Here is a 21,563-nt window from a genome sequence, read left to right as displayed (position 1 = left end):
CAAACTCAGCAATGCAATTAGATTACTTTCAGGTCCTTTTGGATTACTTGTCCTCCAGAAACCCAGAGACTATGAAGTAGGGCTGGGAATCGATTAAAAGAAATGAACTAATTAATCGTACAATTTTCTGTGATTAATCACAGAATCAGTTTTCACACCGGGAGACTCTGTGGATTGAGTTCAGTGCTGCTGGTCTGCTGTCTGTACATCTCCAAATTACAGACATGACATGATGCGACATCAGGCGCATTAGAGATCGATTTAGATCCATTTCTATACAGACCAACTTTTGATTTTGTGCCGCTGTATGGGAAACACTGCATCTCACAGTCAAAACCGCCCTCTAGAGGCCATCTGACGAAGCGACATCATCTCACTAAGCGTTACCTGACTGACTGACTGACCGACCGACCGACCGTCTGACTGACTGACTGCCTGACCTGAATCTGCCTTGTGATGCCCTCGGCTGCACCGTGGGAAAAACAAGCAAAGATCACAACATAGTAACTGGTGGGAAAAATGTGCATAAGGTCAATTCACCTTGTCGTGATTCAAAATGTACTGAAACCTTTGTGTTGTTGGTATGTTGAGTGTTAAAAATCAAAGGAGGTGGATGTGTGTTTTCTTAGCCTCAGCGCTGTGTCTGTACATTCTGTGATTTATTTATGATGTTTTATGAAGGGGTGCAATTGTTTGTTTGTGCTGAAAACAGAAGTTGATAAAGTAATGATGCACGGTGTGGAGAAGGATCTGCATTAACTTGAACAAGTCATTGAATAGTGTAGCTATGATCATTACCAGTCTTTTAAAATCATTATTTCAAAATGTGAAAAATAATGTCCTTGTTTTTTTCTTTTCAGACATGTTTCTGAATAATTGGACAGGTAATCATTGATTTTTATCAAGTAATCCAGGCTTGGATTACTGTATTTTGTTTGTTTTGTTTTGCTTTTTCAGCAACTAAAAGATTATAGTTACCATTTCCTCTGTAAACAGATTACTGTAATCCCATATCATATAATCCAATGCTCAACAATCCAATATTCATGGATATAAACTGCAACATTTCTGGCAGATTCTTTGAACACATTTAGAACAAAGTTGTCATCCTACAGCTGAAGGGTCATGATTAAGGTGCTGAGAGGTGCTGAGAGCGCTGGGAAAAACTATGATGTAGAATTTTCATCACAATCAAACAGACATTGAAGCTATACTTTAAAGATCTCAGGCATATGCTGCCTCTTTCTTAACTGTGGTCCCCAGCTGATGAAATATTCCTATTTAATGATATAAAAACCGGCTTAGGGACTGCAAGCAGTGTCAAAATGTAACTCTGTTTTCATTCATTTCTATCTTATGCTTTGAACAAATTCCACTGTTTTTCTCCAAACAATTGGAATGTTATGTGGTCTGTCTGATTTTAATAGTATTTAATATTTAATTATAAATATTTTGATGGTTTTTCACCAATTATTGATGTAGCAATGCCCTGACAATACAAAACATTTGACAAATACCCCTATTCAACTCTTCTTTCTTAGGCTGAGAGTTTAAAAAAAAAAAAACACTGTTTGAAGAATATAGATATAGATTCTTTATGATGGACAAGCTCGATTTTGATAGTCTGCTACACCAATGGCCTGCAATGCGAAAGTCTCTAAACACTGCAGTTTTAATGAGTTGTCTGTCTGGCAGTGCGTTTGGACTTAATAAGATCATCAATCTCTATCTGATCTTCTCCAGACACGACCGATTCAAACAGCGAATGCGCCTCCCATCCTTCACCTCATAGCCAGACACTTCTATCGATAAACAGTCCGGCTGAAGTCCGGAGAAGAAACTGCTTTCTTCTCTTTTTCTTTTCTTCTCTTATTCAGCGTCAAGGTTTTTATGGTTTTAATGTTTTTGAGATGGGTAATTGCTGAATGTGCCAACATAGCTGAAGAGATGTGGCGAGATACGAAAGAAACGATGACGGAGATGGAGGGTGATGCTGAGAGATGAAGAGGAGCGGAGAATGGAGAAAATGAGAGGAATTATATCACAACTACAGACGATTGCGGCGGCGCTGATGTAATGGCTGAAACCTAGAGGCGATGACAGCGTGCCTTAGCCTTTCAGTCTGATTGGCCATCTTCTGTCTGCGGAGGTGAGCAGCAGACCATGATTAGCCAACAAGGTCTGACAACACCTGTCACTCAAGTGCCTCAACATTAGCCATTGGAAAAACTCTCCCACCCCCACCCTGCATGCATCTTTATGATGTATTAGAGCCATAATAGGTGTAACTTTTTTTTACTGCAGCAGCGGGGAGGGTGGTAACATTCTGAGAAAAAAATCAGAATATTAAAATAATGATATAAAAAAATAATAATATAAAATAATAATTTAAAAAATAAAATTCTGAGATTAAAGTCAGAAATTTAGAAGAAAAAAACTCAATTTCTGAGGTGAAAGGCAGAAATGTGCGAGAAAAAAAAAAAAAAAACCTCAGAATTTCTGACAACTTCATTAATTTCACTATCTAAATGCACCTCCTCACTGATGTATGGCATTCATGTTCAGCGGCATCTGTGGCATGGAGATGACTGAAGTCTCCTACTTGGTTGATCCTGCCTTGCAAAGTGCAGCAACGTGGTTCCTTGCCTTGAGTTTTTTCTCACAAATTTCTACATTTCATCCCAGAAATGTTTTTTTTTTCTCGTAATTTTCTGACTTTAATCAGAAATTCTGATTCCAACCCTCCCTGCTGCTGCGGTAAAAACAAATCACCTATGGCCCTAATACGCCGTCATACATCTATCCTGCATTAGTACTAATAGTAGTAATTTTCCAAGCACTCCGGCACCAGTGCAGCAAGCATGTAAAAACCTTTCCATGTTGACGACACATATACTTACACTCAATCACCCCACTGCCCAAACCCTTACTTTACATGTCTGCTTCATCCGTCAACACACTTTGGCCCCTGCAGTTGTGAGTTGAGTCGGAAAAAACAATAGAAAAGAAACAGCGGCATATTTATACTGCACTTATGTTAGAGGTTTACAGCCCGCAAAAGCCGTACCAAGTTAAATGCCTATTAAGATGAAATAAAAATGTTGTACTAAGTGGAATATCAGTTGAACTCCTGAATCCGGCCTCTCTCAGGTGTCAAGCCTCCACTGGCTCTTAGCAAACAGTGAACCGCAGCCGCAACCCGATTCCTCTTTTGTCGCTCGGGGTAAAGTGGTAGCCGCTGACAGATTTCACGTTTAGCTGGATTGTCAACAGGAGAGAGGGAGGGAGAGAGAGAGATGGACAGAGCGGCACTTTACCTCTGATTTCTCAACCATCAGAATTGACAGTTTACCAAGTGCAGGTGTGTAGTAATCACTCAGGGAGGGGAAATATTTTCAGACATAACACACCCGCCGCTCCATAAAGCAGAAGTCGGCCAAGCTCTCCCCGTTACAGTAAGGGATCTCCTTTCGCCAGATGATGGGGAATTTTACTCACAGGTGACTAATGGAGATCAGAGCTTTTTTTTCTCTCTATAAACCTGCAACATTAAGGCGTCTGGAAGATTTTCAAATCTCAAATTTCTGATTTGGTTGCTATGTTGCCTGGCAATGTTAGCCAACTGTATGTTAAGCTTGTTAAGAAAGCATTTGTAAGTATAGGAACTTCCAGTGAGTTCAATGGTATAACTCTAGAATGTAGAAACACTGTCTTTTGTATGACCTTAGCCTGCACTATATGGACATCACACCTTGTTATATGTGTGCTGACATGTATGCAGTGATGACCCAGTACTCCTTAAACCTTTCAAACCCCCTGCCAAGTTATGTACTGGCCGTTTTAAGTTTCCTAATTGATGGTTTGACTTATTTATCATCCCTGCTTGTCATGGCTGGTCCGCAGTCTTTCACTAAGTCCGTGTTGGGAGTGATTAAGTGGCCCTCTTCACTTTCAGTGTCTCATATCGCTTGTCAGATGAAAATCTCATATCTCCAAAAAGCCAGCTTTTCAGGGCTTGCAGAAAAACAGATTATTTTCTGATTGATGATCGGGCAAACGGTATATCGGATTCTGAATGGATATGAAGCCGTCTGATGGGCCCATGAGCCATGACATTTACTTAGCGTGTGAAAGACCATCTGAAATTTCAATTCTAACACACAAAGAATAAGCTTCAATTTGGAATTACAAGGTTTCCACGTGACGGTTTCAACGCTATCGTCTGAGGCCTCGTTCCGCTGTCATGAGCTCCTCTCACCCGAGGGGAATGAATGAATGCCAAGCCGTGACAAAGCCAGATCCTTTTCCCAAACAAAGAGGCCACTTTGGCCAGGAATTTGACATGAGTGATAACCCCGTCTCTCTCTCCCAACAATCTCCCCATTCAGGAGATCTGAGCCATGGACACTTGGGTTAGTGTCATTAGCCCACAGCTACTGAGGGTTAATGATGCAAACATCACAAACAGGGTGGGAGTGAGCGGGTTAGAGAAGGCGGGTTTGAGACCAGAAGGGCACCGGTTCAAATCCCCCGGACTGGCAGGGAAAATCTGGACGTGAAAAATGCATGAATTATACTCTCCGCTCCCTCAACAAGCACAGTCAAGGTGGCCTTGAGCAAGGCACGTAATCGCCAACTGCTCCAGTGTAGCCACTCACTGCCCAACAATAGATGACTATGATTGTACTTTGCAACCTCAAGATGTTAATGTGTGCAAGTGTGTGAATGTCAAGCACTGCTGAAAAACTGTATTTTATGCTCTGCAAGTGTGTCCTGAATAAAAGAGGTTAAAAACAAACAACTAGAAAAGAAAAAAAAATGTCGGTGCCTTAAGGAGAGGAAACTGCGGTATTACAAGGCCATGATAATGCATGGACGGAGATTCAATCCATAATGGGGATTAACTGTAATCGTTAGGCCCAACAGCAGGTTTTCATAATCCATGTATTAGTCCGCTATGGTTATCCACATGGATTTTGTTCTTATTGTTAATTCCCATCCCTGCATCCCTATTGCTAGCACAATTGCCCACTGACTGACATTGTCTGAAGTAGTTGCCGGTGTGTGGTGTGTGCCTTAATGGCGTGAATACCAATAGGTTCCCTGAATGGCCAAGATCTCCTTTGAAGTAGTGGATTGAAAACCAGTCATTAGGAAGATGATTGTATGCAGAAACGGACAGGGATTCACGGCTCATCTCACTTTGTCAGGCTACATTTAGCGATGTTCTCCAAATTATTCTCTCACAAGATGTTTTGAAAAAGGAGGAGGGTGGGTGCATTAATGTCTCAATGTGATCTGTTCTGTGTTATTTCACAGTGGCGATGAAAATCAGTGCATAAAAAAGAAATCGTAAAAAAGAAAAAAAGAATTGCTCCGTGTTGCGTCAAGCCTTTAGTGAGCTGTCGGACCTCGGCGCTGCGCACATAACCAATAAGAGCATTATAAAACCTTGAAATTGTTTTTCACTTTCTTCAGGCGAGTCGGATTTTTTTTTTCCAGATATGAGTTAATGTGGGTAGAGTTTTGCCAAACAAATTAAAAGGTCGGATATGCCCGCAAACTCATTTTCACTTACTGAAATGAGACTCCCGCTACTCATGATATTAAGCTGCATGACCTATCTCCTCTCCTCTCTTCTCCCTCCATCCATCAATCCCTCCCTCTCTCACTCTCACTATACTCTCTCTATTCAGCCCATTACTTACATGGAATATTAACCTGTATGACGCATCAAAGACATCACCTCCAAAACAGCTTTGCATAGAAGCAAACGATAACCACAGCTGAAAACTAAGTGATGTGCAATGTGCCTTGAGGTACACCCATCAGTCTCCATTATGACACCTGTGTGTGTGTGTGTGTGTGTGTGTGTGTGTGTGTGTGTGTGTCTGTGTGTGAGAGAGAGAGACAGAGACAGAGAAAGTATGCATACTTGGTCAAGTGTGCAAGATGGTGGCTATGCCTGTATAAATTGAATGATTGATTGAGTGTGTGTATCTGAGAGAGTGTGTGTGTACAGAGCAGTCCTAACAAACACAAACACACACACACACACACACACGGGAGGCCACAGCTGGAGCTGTGATAAAAATGGATGAATCTTTATGCTTTGGCAGTTGAACATGTGTGTGTGTGTGTGTGTGTGTGTGTGTGTGTGTGTGTGTGTGTGTGTGTAAGCATGCACTGTGGGTGGTGTTGTGTTCACCAGTCAGCCACACACACATTACTGAGCTGGGTGATAACTGAGGCAGTGGGGCGGAGAGCGCCAGCACGATTTCTTCAGCAAATTGATGCGGTGTGTGTGTCAGTGTGCACAAACAATCTCTCACATGCAAAGACACTCATATTTCATCACATGCATGCTGTCTATCTCTCTCTCCCTCCCTCTCTCACACACATACATGCACCCGAGGGTGTCCTGTCTCGCCACCACTTACCCGGTTAAAGTTGAGCTAATCACTTGCTCATGCTAGCAGGCAAGGCAGAGAAAACTCATCAGGCTGACACACTCACTCCAGGCCACCGCTGCTAATGAAGACAAGCTACTGCAGTCAGGAAGGCAGATATGAGGAAAAATTAGATTACGAGACCCTTAAACGCAGCACGGGGCAGGGGGGCGGGGGATGTCGGACACACCTGAGCCCCCATCCCACTGTGCTGCCTCCTAGTGGGTCAGCCATGTCACTTTCACACTGACATGCACAAAGGACAGCAAAAAAACAGGGGAAACACCAGGCCATTCATGACTTAAATTAAATTCCTGGAATTGCAATTGGAATTGAAATTGCAACCAGCTCTAAGGAAACAGAATGGGAATTGGAATGACAAGAAACAATGAATTATGAATCAAATAAAAATCAGCTAAACATATACATCAAATACCACCTGAAGGGAACCTTTAACATTTTATGATGTCCATTAGCCTATTGATAATATATAGCACTATGTGTAATCTCAGATATGTGGTAAGAAAAAAAATAAATGAAATAAATAATGAATTGACCCCAACCCTGTCTTACAAAGACCTGAAATCCTGAAAAAATAGAAATGGACAAATGACCTCCCTGTATTAGGTAACGACAAACTGTTGTGAATGGACCAGGTGCATAAAGATAGCCTTGGTGTGACATCATGGCCCCACAGTCCAGGGCATCCAAATGTCAACATCTTTGGGATCAATACTAGTTGCACTTTGCAAAATTAGTGTTTTTTGCATGGTTTGGATGCAGGCTAATGGGGTGATCATTTAAATGGCAGCCAAATAGCCCTGCTGGGCTAGAGCCCAAACTCCTTAAGCTTCACCCTTGCTTGCCTGCTGCTCCAAACAGGTGCTTAACCTGTTTGAAGTGAGTTAATATCATATTAAAGTGATGTTTAACTTTGGTAGTACCTTGGGTTGTGTAGCTTCCTGGCCATGATATAACCCCAAAATCGCTGATTATTTCTCGCCGGTTATTGCCGGTTTCTTTCTCTCTCCATTGACTGCCATTGTATGGAGGAACAGGTCTGAAAATCACGCTTCTAGCACATAAACGAACGCGAACAAAGCAGAGTCTGACTATACATAAAAAAACTAGTACTGTCTGACGCTCACGTGTGGTTAAGTGAATCGCTTTCTTTATGTTTATTAGACCTTTCAGTTTGAACAAGGGTAACACCGGATTTCTTCCGATCTGATGTTTTGTTTCACTTGATTTAATAACTTTCACCCCTCTCACTTTTTACGCAGTGCTAAAAACACGCTCTTCTCTCTGCGCTGCCAACAGCAGAGAGGATCAGTGTTCAGCAGTAACACAGTCGACAAGTGAAAACTCCATCTGCATCTACTGACAGCATATAGGTGAAAATCGCACATGTTCCTCCTATCATTCCCACTGTGGAAAAAACCAAAGTTGTTTTGTGTGCAGAAGGTCAAGTGTCATGCTTAGTATGCTGAACACAATGCAACTTTCTATGGGTATCTTCTGTTTGAGGATCTGGTATAGTGGTATAGCCGTCTGCAGTAAGGTCTGTCCTAATCTGTGCTGCAGTAATCTATGCATGCTGTGTCCCACCTGAGAAAGTCTCCTGCGCTGAGACAAAACACTGAGATTACAGACAAGAGCGATGGTGACACACTGCTACCATCTGATGGGAAGACAGCTTTCCCACGACTGGGATGTCTCCAATGAGCCCCAGACACTTAGGGGGCTATCAAAACAAACTGGAAGGTAGGCGTGTGTGTGTGTGTGTGTGCATGTTTGCCCTGCTGCTATCACCTGTTGTTTCCAGCGCAAGGTGAATAGCTAGAACAGCATACCACCATACAGCCTGTGTGTGTGTGTGTGTGTGTGTGTGTGTGTGTGTGTGTGTGTGTGCGTCTGTGTGAAGGTGCCCTGCTTCTCCAAACATACGTCGGTAAAGAGTGGAGCCTGAAAAGTCATGATCAGATAAGTAAACACCCACAGTCCCTGCTACTGGGGTCGAACAAAAAAAAAAAAATGATCAGACAAAAAAGCAGAGATAAAGTCCTATCACAGTGTGAGTGGAGACGAGGGGCTGAGAGGGGCGGGATTACGTGCCTCTATCTGCCTGTAGATTGGTGTTCTGGTTGACTGGCAGCCACAGACAGAACAGACACGGGGGGTCCAGAGCCAAACCACAAAACCACTTTCTCACGGTCCTCACTGGGGGAGACAGTACGGCTCAGCGTACTGTAAATCTGTGCTGTCAGGTGAAAAGCTTTGGGTTTCAATGTTGGTGCTTTATTTTTATTTCTTGAATCAAAGGTTTACATGGTGTCGTGGTACAATTTGGATCATTTTCATGGTCAGAGTCCCAGGAAATCCATCCTAAACACATGCTGTTATTTAAAAAATTATGAGGGAGGCAATTAGGAAATAAGAAGCAAAGAGTTTCATTCCAAAATGAGATGTACACCATTTGGAAAAACTGACACCTACTCTCACAAAATGATTGCTGACATGAAAGTAAAGCACATTATGGGTTACTATATTAGTTATCCATTTAAGTAAGACCTTTGCCTACAATATAGTTGTGTTTTCAGAGGATATAATGATCTAAAAGTCCCAATCTGTAGGTGCAGTGTGGCTTCACCTGTTGGAACACTGTGGAACTACTGGCTTTGTTTACATGGTGATTTATTGGATTGAAGATTCTATATTAAATAGTATTTTATTACTTTTTATAGCCTGAATGAACACTTTGCTATATTTGTATAAATGTTCATCACCAAAGTGGGCGAGGGATGGACAAGCGCACCCTCACATTTACTCTAAATTCAATACTAAACAGCATGCTTATCATAATATGGAGGTTACCATACCCTTCCATCCGTGCCTTGCATGTCATTGGTTATATTAGAGCATTTTTGACTAAAAACAGCTCTTTAAAATTCCATTTCAGACCCAGTTTGTGCAACAGAAAATCAATTTACATTTTTATTAAGTGGTGCTTGATTGAAAATGGTACAGCTTCCTTTGAATCTCAATCACACACACCCCAAGCAAAGGTCAGCAACCAAAATGAAAAGCTACAGAGGGATTTCATTAAGGTTAAAAACCTCAGCAAAACGCTTCCTCCTCTTAGTAAATATCAGCGCCGTTCATTAGCCATCATACATATGTTAGTGGATTAGATGGAGTGTGAAGGAGGGGAAAAAACAGAAGCGGCTTGCGTTTGTTTCACGCTGGAGCAATGGGGGAGAAAATGGCTGAATTATACATGACATGGTGTGTTAATTAGCAGGCTTCAGAGGGCAGTTGGTAATTAAAAACGCAGTCTTGTTAGGAAAGGTCAGAGGCCGGAGCTGTGGCAAGGAGCTGGCCTGTGCACTACAAAGAGAGGGAGCGAGGGGGATGCAGCGGGAATACTGAGATGGGACTGGATATGTAGTCCTGAGAGAAGACACAAACACTGGATGTAAGTCTCAGTCTGTATGTCTCTAAAAAGATCAGGCTTTTTACAGTCTGAATGTGAAGCGCACTATCTCATTATACAGTATATCGTGTGGATGGTTTATTCAAATTCGGAAAGGAGGTGTTTTTTCATATTTTTCCAAGGTTTCTGTCATGCATACACATCACCTCTGTATCTGTTATTACCAGTGGTGGAAAGAGTACTGGAATGTCCTACTCAAGTAGAAGTACTGTTATTTTGCTGATATTTTACTTAAGTAGAAGTAAAAGTACTGGTATAAAAATTGACTACTACTAAAAGTAGCTCATTTAAAATGTCCTCAGAGTAAAAGTTACTGAGCTACTCTTTAGAAAAGAGACCACTGTTAGATGTGATCTTGTGATCTTAGATGTGAGTTCAAACTAGATACTATTCATTGAAAAAATTTGAAATTACAAAATAAAGTGCATAAACAAAGTAAAGCCAAATTTCACTTCTCTGATTACTGACTGTTCACCGTGAATGGCGCTACAATTGGCCAATTTGCGATTATCCAGTTTCTGATGCTTATGGAGACTCACACAATCTGTACTCTGTAATGGATGTGATTTATTCTGCTTCTTCAGCAGAATTCTTCTGCAGAAACGTACTTAAGTAAAAGTTATATCACTGACAAGTACACAAAAAAGCTACTCAATTATAGTAACATTAGTAAATGTAATTAGTTACTTCCACCCTTGGTTATTATGTGGATGACATCGTCAAAGAACTAACCATGTTACAGCAACTTTTGCTCTTTTCATGGATTTTCAACGTTGAAGTTTGAGCGTCTGTGGTGTTGTGTTCTGTGTTGTGTTATTCATACCTGCTGCTCCCACAATTCCCCTAAACTGTAGGGATGCATTGAATAACGTGTTGATGACGGCAGCTGTAAAAGTGGCACAAGGGAAATGCCATGCCCTTTAATCCCTCCTCAGCAGTTTCATACATTTTCACCACACTTCGCTTCACTTTACTTCAGCCATCCATCGACAATAACTCTCAAAACAGCCGTATTCAAACCAAACAGAAGCTCCCTCCCTACTCCCAGGACATGACATCCCCCTTGTTAACGCAAATGACTTAACATACAAATGACTTAAACCTCCTCCTAGTTAACTATAGATGTAACAGGGGAAAAGTGGGAAACAGTTTGCCATCTCCTTGTCGTATCTGATCAAGTCACCCGCCGTCTGTGCTGGCTGCCCCGGCATGTGGAGAACACCAGAGTTTGCACAAACCTACAAACTGGCCTGTGCTTATTCAAAGCCCGAGGAGCTGAAAAGCGGCCTTGATGATAACATGGTCCGACACTGTGACAGGAGCCAGGGAACAAAGCCTGACATGACAAGCCCCTGCATCCTCCCCATCACACGTATCGCTCGCTCTTTCTCACCCTCACGCACACACACAAACACACACACACACACACAAACACCGCGAGGGACTTGTCACCCACCCACACAGAAATCTCCCCAGCTATTCCACTCCTGTTTCCATTATATCTCCCCCAACGCAGGGCCAATAAAACTTGAATCAGGTTATGAGACGGGAACCGAGAGCCGAACATCTCAACCTTTATTAAGCTGTCTGTTTCTATGAGAAGAAGCGGTGACACACACATACACACACACACACACACACAAAGTTCACACAAGCACCCCGGACGGAGATGGGGGAAGCATAAGAGCAAAATGATTACTTCCGAGGAGAGCAGATGGGGCAGTGCGAGGGGAAGGAAGGCAGGAGGCAGGAGGAGGAGGAGGAGAAGGGGAAACCAAATGAAAGGGAAATGATAAGATACTCTTATGTGAGGAGACAAGTGGCGAGAAGTCAGCAGGCCTCCTGGGATTGTCACCGCAGCCTTGAGAATACATCAGCGCACCCACAGCAGCCACCCAACCAAAAGTGCTATTTACAAGATGTGAAAGTACTGTATTTATGTGTGTGTGTGTGTGTGTGTGATGGATGGTGACACCACAGATAGCAGGGGAAGTCAAGTGTACCGCAGGACAATGTGAACAAATGTCACTCCGCTATTTCCGCACATTGCGCTGTCACAAGCTCTTCTGCTTAGTTGCCACTACTTTCTTTAAAACTTTGTTACCCCATTACTGTGAAATATTCATAGCCATTAAAGCAGCAGACACACACACACACACACACACACTCACACTTCTAAACATGAGCACAGTGAAGGAAAGTGGGCAAGGCTTGTGTGTGTGTGTGTGTGTGTGTGTGTGTGTGTGTGTGTGTGAGAGACAGTCATGGTGAGTGAACTGAGAAAAAAGCTGGAACTGTCATCTGTCACCATCAGAGAGCATATGCAGCCCAAAACAAAAATCACACTGTACTCGGCCTGGCTGTGCTTTCACGCAGTCTGGACATATTCGCTCAGCGTCTCTTCCGCTGCATTCTGATGGGTTTGTTTGCTCCAGGCAAACATTTTCAACATGGCACAAAACAGCAGTGGTTTTAGCAAAATACAGCGGATGCTGGAATGAACAAATGGCTTCTGGAAGTCAACAGCAAACACGCAAAGCCCTCTCAGATTGCATAAAACATGCAATATAAGTAAAGAATTTGTTCTTATGTCGTGTGCCGAGTTAAATATTAAATTAAATGAATGTGGGACTTTCCTCCATGCTTGTTGTTAGAGGAACTGGCTAAGCCTAGATTTGAGGATTATACAATTTGTAGCTACACATCTCCCAAAGTACGTCTTTTGGGCATAAGTTGCAGGCATATTTTCTATAATTACCATTGAATTTCACAACTAATGAAGACCATTCGTCTGTAAGCTACAACACCTCTAATGTAACGTAAACTTTGAGAGACCTAATGTGAAATAAATACATGGATCCCCAAAGGAGTAATTCTCTTTTTCCGAAAATAAAAGGCGAGGCCCAGAATGCATTCTGAATCCTTGTGCAAAAAAAGTCATTCAAATGTCAAATGAAAGGAAACATACAATATCTTTGGCATGGCAACCTTGGCTTTTCATTTCAGTAGTCAGAAAGAAAACTCAAAACCACTTAGGTGGGCAGCCTTAAGTTTTAATATTGGGAAATACTGTAGGGGACTTCACTGAGTTCTTGTCTTCTCTGTAGCATCCCTTATGAAAAATCACTACAAAAAGAGAATGACCATATTGGACTGCAGACAAATCAATCAAATTGCTAAATCATAATGTAAAAAGTAAAAAGCAAGTTAATAAAAAATAAAAGAGGACAGAGAGGGGGAAATCACCCTCTCTCCTATGGTATATCCAATGCTGAGTTTATAGTGATCTTAGCATAATTTATAATAATAAACTTATGGTGTTTTTCATATTCTAAAAATATTGTAATGATACTCCTATACGTAGGCCTGTGGTACTCAATAGTGAGTTTACATAGGATTTTTTCATCTCCTAGGTATCCCTATAATATCTCTATAATATTCCTATAGGGACTTAGCCTATGTGTGTCAGCGGTATTACAGTGACCCATATTATTATAGCGGAATGCTATTTTAAAGTTACAGGATTACTACAGTTGACTTTCATACGGGCAGCTCTACTTATCTACTATGCCCAAAGCTGAGCGCGTTGCGTCATCGTGTGGTTGAGTCGCGTTACTGCAGCGCGCGGCAGTGTTTACTGTTGCTAGGTTACAAATCAGCAAGAACTTCTTCGGTGATTTTATCCTGCACAGCTCCCAGTCGGCTATAAGTTACCAGTCCGGGTAGAGTTTTCTTCATAGGTTGCAGTCATTAACATGGCAGGAGCCAAACCAGAAAAGCCTCCGCTGGATCTCGTGCATCAAAACGCAATTCACGTTGAAACGATCCGGAAAGAGCAGAGAAGCCAGAAGCTCCACACGCAGTTCAGCATCAGTCCACATAAGAAACGTAAGTGGGCTATGATCTCCCTTCTTCCTTTTCTCTGGAAAAATCTGTAAAGTATCCAGGCCTAGAGGAGACTTATAGATGGATCGTATGCTAATCCACAGAGAAAATATAGATAGAATATGAAATTGGCTCAGCTGTTTTATTTCCAAAGGGAATGGGCACCGAGTTCTGTCATTTCCTCCAAAATATGTTTTGAGCAGAATTTCTGTCAAAAAAACCCCAGAACAAAACCCATCCACATTCATTGTGTAAGACTGACCAAATAAAGAGTGGCAGTTCCACACAGCAAATAATCCACTGCATTTATATTTTCATTCTGTGGGAATGTGTGATTTTCTCTCCCTCAATTCTCAATTTTTAGCCTATTTGCATGATCAGAAATAATATTAGGCTACCAAAAGCAGGAAGTAAAATGTACACTTTCAAAAACCAAACACCAGTTTCTACATTCAAACCAAGATGAGGTGATTATTGGGTTTGGAAAAGATGCAACATAATCATCCATAACTATGATAACAACTGAGAATATGCAGTTTTGCTAATATTCAAAAACCAGGAAGGCCATATTGGACATTGTAGCAAGTTTTGTGTGCATTTGTGTTTGTGTGTATGTGTTGTGCAACATAAGACATGCACTGTTTGCCTGAGAGTGAGTATGAGTCTAATTGTTAATGTCTACTTCTCCCTCTCCCTTTTTTCTCTCTCTCACTGGGTGTGTGGTGTGTGTGTGTGTGTGTGTGTGTGTGATTCCACTGCCTCTCAGTACACGTCATGTCAGACAAGCCCATGTCCAAAAAAGTGCAAGAGGTGGATGAGGAGGACGGTAAGTAGAAAGAAAAAACATGTTTTGCTGTTTTCTTCTGTTCTGGGTGAATACAAGTTGAAAACCTATGCTATTCTATACACAGGGGGCTGGAGCCTGTCCCAGCATGCATTAGGCAGAAGGCAGGGAGACACCCTGGATGTGGATTGTCCACAGTGTTTCCCATGCCTTGCGCCCAATGCATGCTGGGAAAGGGTCCAGTGCCCTGTGGTGCTGAAAAGGTTTAAGCAGGTAGAGAAAATGAATGAATGTTTGGGAACAGCACTTGCCTGTTTAACTGATGATGAAAGTTAAGCCTCTGTTTTCCAGCGGACTTCATCAAGGCTTTCCACACGGCTCGCCTGGAACCCACCAAGAAATACACTCACCCACAGACTGAGAGCCAGGAGATAGGATGGATATCAACACCACTGGTAAGGAAATTGTCTCAACACTTTAGTAGAAACAACAGTTTCTCTAGTTTATGGGTATTTCTATGGAAGAAAAACAACAATCAATTCAGTATGGCCTGATTTGATTTGAGAAAAGCAAATAGCATGCCCTGAAAATCAACATGGGTAGGGAGATTCCCATAATCCAAACCATAGCCATAATCCAAATGTAAACACAAAAAAGTTAGCACCACCACAAACTGATTGATAGAGGTCTGCATTGAATGACTAACAGTATTTGAGAGCTAAACCTGAACTTTCAGTATATTTTAAAGTATTATGTTTTGGTTACATTTGTAAAATTTACAAACTAAACTTCAGATTCAAATTGAGTTGTATGTGGAGTTGTGAATGTTGCAAAAAGATTACTGTACACTAACAAACTAAAAATCGGTGAAAACATTCAACGTGTGGTTGAATTCATTTCTAATTGGGGCTTTAAGGACCCACAGAAACCTAGACAGGTTTTGTCAGGTCTACTGCAATTGTCGATTCGATTTATCTCTGGACCTCTCTCTTTAATAAGTGCTGACTCTCTCCATTATCTTTTCTAGATTGTGTCGGACCGCAGCGACAGGAGACTCCATTTCCACAGACGGAGCTCAGAAGTCACCAAATACATGGAAACAGCCAGTCGTTTCTCAAAATAGAGCCAGAATTGCTGTTCAACAGTCAAGAAACAATAGAAAGTTGCATAAAACCAGGAGTATTTTGGGGGGGGAAGGGGCACATGACAGATGACAGCAGAGGTGTGGCTCCTCAATGTATGAATCAAAAATCAGTCTAAATCAGCATAACAGTCTTTACTAACTACAGTGATATTAGCAAAATGAACTTGTGCAAAACCACTTTTTGTGTGTACATAAAATGACAAACAGCAAACATCCATTTTCAGATTTATTTATCAAACCAAGATACAGGTGATATTTCCAGCGCTGTCCTTTTCCATTTCCACCTTTGCAAAGGAAGAAAAACACTTGCAGAAGAAACGTTTGCTCAGGTCTACACAACGCACACTCGCCCATCACACACTAATCATATTAATGAATGGGAAAGGGCAAAACTGACAGCTGCTCAATATTATAAAATGTCACGTCACATGGGAGAGAATCAAGAGTCAAGGAGCTGACTTAGGGGAAAAAAAAGATTTCACCCAACTCTAAAGAAGCACATTCGGTGAAGATTACATGGCAAAGAGGTTGACAGAGATATTGAGGGGGCTGGATTATGTAATATAATAAAATAATCCACAAAAAAAAATATTTTAAAACAACCTTGTCAAATAGGCAAAAAAGTCAAACAATAAACAATATAAATTTGTCCATGACTATGAGAACAAAGGAAAAAAACGAACGATTTCTTAACATCCAAATTCATATTTGCTTTACAACCCTTGGGGAAGTTACCTGTGCAGCACCTCTTAACCAGCCACGTCCTTCGAGTTAGTCTCCATAGCATCATGCATGGACATGTCTCTCTCCCTGTGGCTGGACCGGGGCATACAGAGTCCTCCGTATCAATCCGAAAAGGCTTTCTGGAAGGTGTATTGTACAGTATGTGTTTGCCTCCTGAAAGCACTGGGAAGCAGGTATGGAAATATCCTGCCAAGGATCAAGGTCCATGTCCAGCCGATTGACCGGTCCCCATCAGCTGGAGCCTTCGGTCTGTTTTTACGAGCGAGACTTCATCTTCTTGCGTACGGACTTGCCCGGGCGCTTCTGAAAACCAGAGGGAAGAGTTGGATGTTGTAGAAAGAAAGAACACAGTATGCCGTATTTTTCTAGTAACTACATCAATTCCTTGCACAAATGCTGTTTTTATTAAATCACAGAGTGATTAACGTGTCAGTAACGTGTGTGTGAGTAACTTACATTCTGTTTTCCTCCTTTGCTGCCTTTCTTCCCTCCTTTGACGCCTTTCCCGTGAGCCGTTTTGGCGCGGAAACTGGAAACATCGTTGTGGCTCTCCTTGGTGTTCCACTTCTTCCCACTCTTCTTGCCGCCAAAGCCAAACTTCTGGTCCTTGTATTTTCTCTTGGCGTTGGGGCTGTCAACATGTCAGTTTAGTTTTAGTTTTTGCAAAAATGCCTCACACGTGAATATAAAACAATAAGAACACACTAAGCTTGATATTAATGAATGTGCATAGCTGAAGTATAAGGCCTTACCCCTTCTTGTTTGGTGCTTTCTTGGCGGGCTGAGAAGATCCTTTAGCGTTCTTCTGGTCTCCCTCCAAGAAATCCAGTTTGTCAGTCATTCCTAAGAGTGGGGATGATCAGAAATGTAAAGCCTTAATGTGAATCTCAAGTACACAACTGATGCGAAGAAAGGAAGAAATCTGGGAACATAGACGTGTTTCTATTCGACACATTACTATTTTGGGGAAAGGTAGGAAAGCAGCATGCTGATCTGCTTCAGAATTCTATGCAATCTATGATTATACTGCGAACCAAACAGGATGAATCCAGAGTTCATCTGTAAGAACCCACCTTTCTGGTATTTCTTTACAGCAGACATCATGGCCTTCTTCTCCTTCTGTCTCCTCTGGATCACTTCTACTTGGACCTGGAGCACATTCAAAATTTATGTTAATTCTTCACACCAACAGAAGACAATTTGGCTGCAATATTACAGCTGCCCTTCATAAGATAATATTGAAGGCAAAAGAAGTGAGGTAAAATAGCAAGGGCTTTCCAGCCTTCTGAAAAACTCTGCATATCAAAGGAAAGCTGGGTGACAGTAAAAAAGAAATACGACAAACATAGCCTTAAAAAGGAGGGACCGACCTTTTTGCCAAACTTCCTTTGCTCTCGCAGCTTCTTGGCCTTCTCCGACTTCTCCAGCATTGTCTGTTTTGAAATCAGTTTTTTCCTGATCTGGACAGAGGAGAAAAAAGCATTTTACATGTGACACTACTTGGCTTGAAGTGTGATTATTGACAGATGGTTGATCCCAGTCAGTATAATGAATTCAAATCCAGTCGCACACTCTTCCCTGTTTTAAAGGGTTTTCCTTTAACAGGTCAGAGAATGCCCTATACAGCACACACAAACAATTTAAGGATATCATATCAGTTATATTCATCACCCTGATGAAGGCTGGAGGGCTGAAAACAACTGGACTGCAACTGGACTTTTATGTCATCAAAACTGTTATGGATAAATGCCTCACCTTCTGCATGTGCTGGTCTGACTTGGCCATCTCTGCGAAGTAATCCTCAGGCCTCTTGGTGGCTATGCCGAGCTTGCTCAGGAGGGGCAAAGCCTGTAGAACTGTAGCTTGGGCTTGACGGTAGCTACAAAACAGTAAGATGTAAAGGGGTCCACTGATTATATATGTGGCGCACACACACACACAGGAAGTGTTGAGATACTTTTAGCAAAGGGACAATTCCATATGAATCACACAGCGACGGTTTTTGTGCCAAATGTATTATCCAGGGTGAAAACTGCAACCGAAAAGTGCAAAGTATTGCTGTGACACTAGCACTACATGCTGCTGTGCTCAGAAGTGTTTGTGTATCGCCAATATCAACTATTACTCTGTACTTGTACCATCCAAAATAAATAATACTGCATTTTGAATGAGCCAAAATATCTATAGACACTTACTGAACCATTCTTGTGTAATTACATCAACATCACAATGAAGATATAAAGTTCAATTAGAGTGCCGTCCAACATCATGGATAGATTATTATTTGGGGAGTTTCATCCATATCTGATTGGACTGCTGTATATCAAGTTCTGCTCACTCACAAGAACATCTCTCTCTGGAAATCATCCTCTGCGTTGACTTCTCCACTGGCCGCACCGGGGACTTTCCCCTCCGCCTTGGCTATAATGTCATCAGCAGGCAGGTTGGTCAGGTCCAGCCTCTCCACCCATGGAAGGTCCTTACGGAAGCCGGCAAGGCAGTGCTTCATACCCTCCTGTGTGTAAAATGAATATTGAAGACAGTATTATTAAACGACCATTAATGTTAAGTAATGTTATGGCGTATGGAGCCAGGATTCTTACCCATGCTATTTTGCTTACTGTGTTTTAAAATAGCATAGTGGGCATCTGTCATGAACTCACTCACCGCATTGTTGACAAGCTTTTTGGGTTCCTCTGCCAAGATGTTCATCCCAGGTTTCAACAAACCTTTTGCGAAGGCTTCTTGAAGCTAAAGAAAATACAAGTTAATGAAGAATATTCACTTTGATATCTTGTTTCACATCGAACACACACTGCTACGTTTTAGACACAGTCCCAACGTGCCCAACCAAAGCGAGATATGGCAAAAGTGAGGAGTAGTGTAAGTTGATTGCACCATTATTTCAGCTGAAGGTATGACAGTAAGATAGTAGTGTTATATGAACGACCAGAGGCTTCACCCTCACCACTGTTATTTTCCCACCTACAGTACAAGCAGGTGTTCAGTTCTGTACTAGACTGTATGCAACTACAAAATATTCTAAGATGGAGTCCGTCAAAATCTCAAAAGCTAAATGTGAATCTTGGCATTGGCATGAAAGTGTTTGAAACCCTTTGGTTACAGAGCGAGGTGGCTAGCTATAGTTAGCTAATGTTAGCACTCACCCCTTCGTCTGATAATTCACTGTTTTCCTCCTCTGACTCCGAGTCGAGCTGGGCGTCCTCTTCTAGGGCCTCCATAATGTTGTTATCGATAATCATAAAATCAGAATATGTGACCAGACTGTCTTAGAAACTGAGGAAAACGGGTGTGCATGTATTGCTTCTCGCATGCATGAAGGTTTCACGTGGGGAGGAAGTGAATGTGTTGAATGTCCTACCAACAATGTCCTCCGGCGGAACGATTCTGTGGCGATCGACCGTTCCTGCTGGAAAAAAAACTCATATCATCAAAGGTAAGTATCACTAAATACGCCGAAACCTTAACCGAAAATATTAGTTTTTCTAATGCAAAATAAAGACCAGACAGAGAAAACTTTTTTTATTTTATTTAAATTCACTCTTTTTGACTTTTAAAAGAGTGAACATCGTCTTTTCCATCGTGACAGAATGAAATGATAACCTGCTTTCCTCTGATAACAGATTGGCCAAGAGGGTCCGGGAGTAAAATGTGAATTAGTGAAAGGTAGTGGGGCGTTTCCTATTTCATATAAAGGTATGTAGAAAAATACTATTGTTAATACTATTATTTGGTACGTGTTATGCGTAGGGAATCCTTCTGGAGGTGCTGTCGCACACCTGACCACGTTGTAGCGGGCAGAGTGTGGCCATTACTGTTTGTTAGCAAGTCCGTAGATAGAGCTGGACGCTGAACCTCCTTGGCTGAAACCCTATTTTTATTTTATTTTTTTGTGTGTGCAGTCATGGATCTCAAACTGTTCCCTCTCTGCTTGAATGTATCTGCTAATCAGTGAAATCACCTGGTAGTGTTTGGTTGGAAGGAAAAACTGCCTTCTTTTGGTATATATATTTTTTGTCTTTAGCCAATATATTGAAGTTTTAGTGAAGTGAAGTGTTAACACATCACACTTCACTAATAGGCTAAATGCTTTTGCCAATACATATAATCACAGGTATAATCATATGTAATATTCATATTAGGAATTACAGTTTGTCTGTGGTCTTCAATAGTTATGTAATTGTGACCTTATCATACTTTATGGTATTTCTATCCCCTATGGTATCACTATAACATAGATAGATAGATAGATAGATAGATAGATAGATAGATAGATAGATAGATAGATGTATAGGATTACTGTAGTTCTTATTTATAAGGGAGCAGTCTAAATATTTGGGAAGCAAACACAAACCCTATTGAATCATAGGAAAATTGGTGAATTTATTGACCTGGCCAAGAAGATTTTGTAGATTAAAGTCTAGAATCAATGCTCTCAAAGAACCTAATTTACATTTTTATGAGTCTGCTTTTTTAAATGAGGCCTCATGAGTTTCACTTGCCACCTCATCAAGAAGAAAACTATCGACATGACTTTTCTATTGCTTTCTCTCAGAGTCGATTTCTGCCACTTTGACACTTTGACAGGACTGAGAGAAACGTCTGGAGCGGTGGCCCAGTGTCACTGGATATTTGGCCTGCAGCTGCAGGCAGGAGGCAGGAGTGGCCAATAACCTGCACTACTCTGACTAACAGTCACATTCCCACCACACAGTTGTGTTCAATACAATATTGACCAGAGATGTCAGAAGTTTATTCCAGGTAATGTAGACAGGGCTGTGTGTGTGTGTGTGTGTGTGTGCGCGCGTTCTGTACTGTGGTCTTTTCAGGCCTATTTTCTTCTTTCCTTACTGTCTCCATCCCATCAATGGCATTAACCTAAAGGGAATTTAAGAAGGGTGATGATGGGCAGGTCCATTTTCTTTTTCCACAACATTTTCCCTAAATTCTCCTTTTTACCAGGACATGCAATAATTTCTCCAAAGATGGATTGAGAGCATCATCCTGCTTTATCCTCCTCCATATCAAACACTAATTTCAATG

At 41.6% G+C, this 21,563-nt stretch overlaps 2 protein-coding genes across 2 annotated transcripts; one reads left to right on the top strand and one right to left on the bottom strand.

Annotated features, from left to right (window-relative positions):
- The first annotated feature begins 13,697 nt into the window (after positions 1-13,697).
- cfap144 (cilia and flagella associated protein 144) lies at positions 13,698-15,734 on the top strand. The gene is made up of 4 exons (XM_071514960.1): positions 13,698-13,830; positions 14,594-14,653; positions 14,963-15,066; positions 15,639-15,734. The coding sequence occupies exons 1-4, from the start codon at positions 13,698-13,700 to the stop codon at positions 15,732-15,734; spliced, it is 393 nt and encodes a 130-aa protein (XP_071371061.1).
- A 239-nt stretch (positions 15,735-15,973) lies between these two features.
- Positions 15,974-19,846, bottom strand: ebna1bp2 (EBNA1 binding protein 2). Its single transcript, XM_071514986.1, has 9 exons — positions 19,667-19,846; positions 19,167-19,250; positions 18,842-19,014; positions 18,255-18,378; positions 17,870-17,959; positions 17,573-17,648; positions 17,252-17,342; positions 16,956-17,130; positions 15,974-16,802 (listed from the first exon to the last, which is right to left on the bottom strand). The coding sequence occupies exons 1-9, from the start codon at positions 19,760-19,762 to the stop codon at positions 16,755-16,757; spliced, it is 957 nt and encodes a 318-aa protein (XP_071371087.1). The 5' UTR covers positions 19,763-19,846; the 3' UTR covers positions 15,974-16,754.
- Positions 19,847-21,563: the final 1,717 nt, after the last annotated feature.

Source organism: Centroberyx affinis, unplaced genomic scaffold, assembly GCF_046629955.1.
Source record: "Centroberyx affinis isolate AG114_WGS23_722 - 3 ecotype Tasmania unplaced genomic scaffold, CSIRO-AGI_Caff_v1 ptg000291l_1, whole genome shotgun sequence".
NCBI classification, from domain to species: Eukaryota; Metazoa; Chordata; class Actinopteri; order Beryciformes; family Berycidae; genus Centroberyx; species Centroberyx affinis.
Note: the sequence above shows the minus strand (reverse complement) of the source record. Positions and strands in the feature narration are given on the sequence as shown.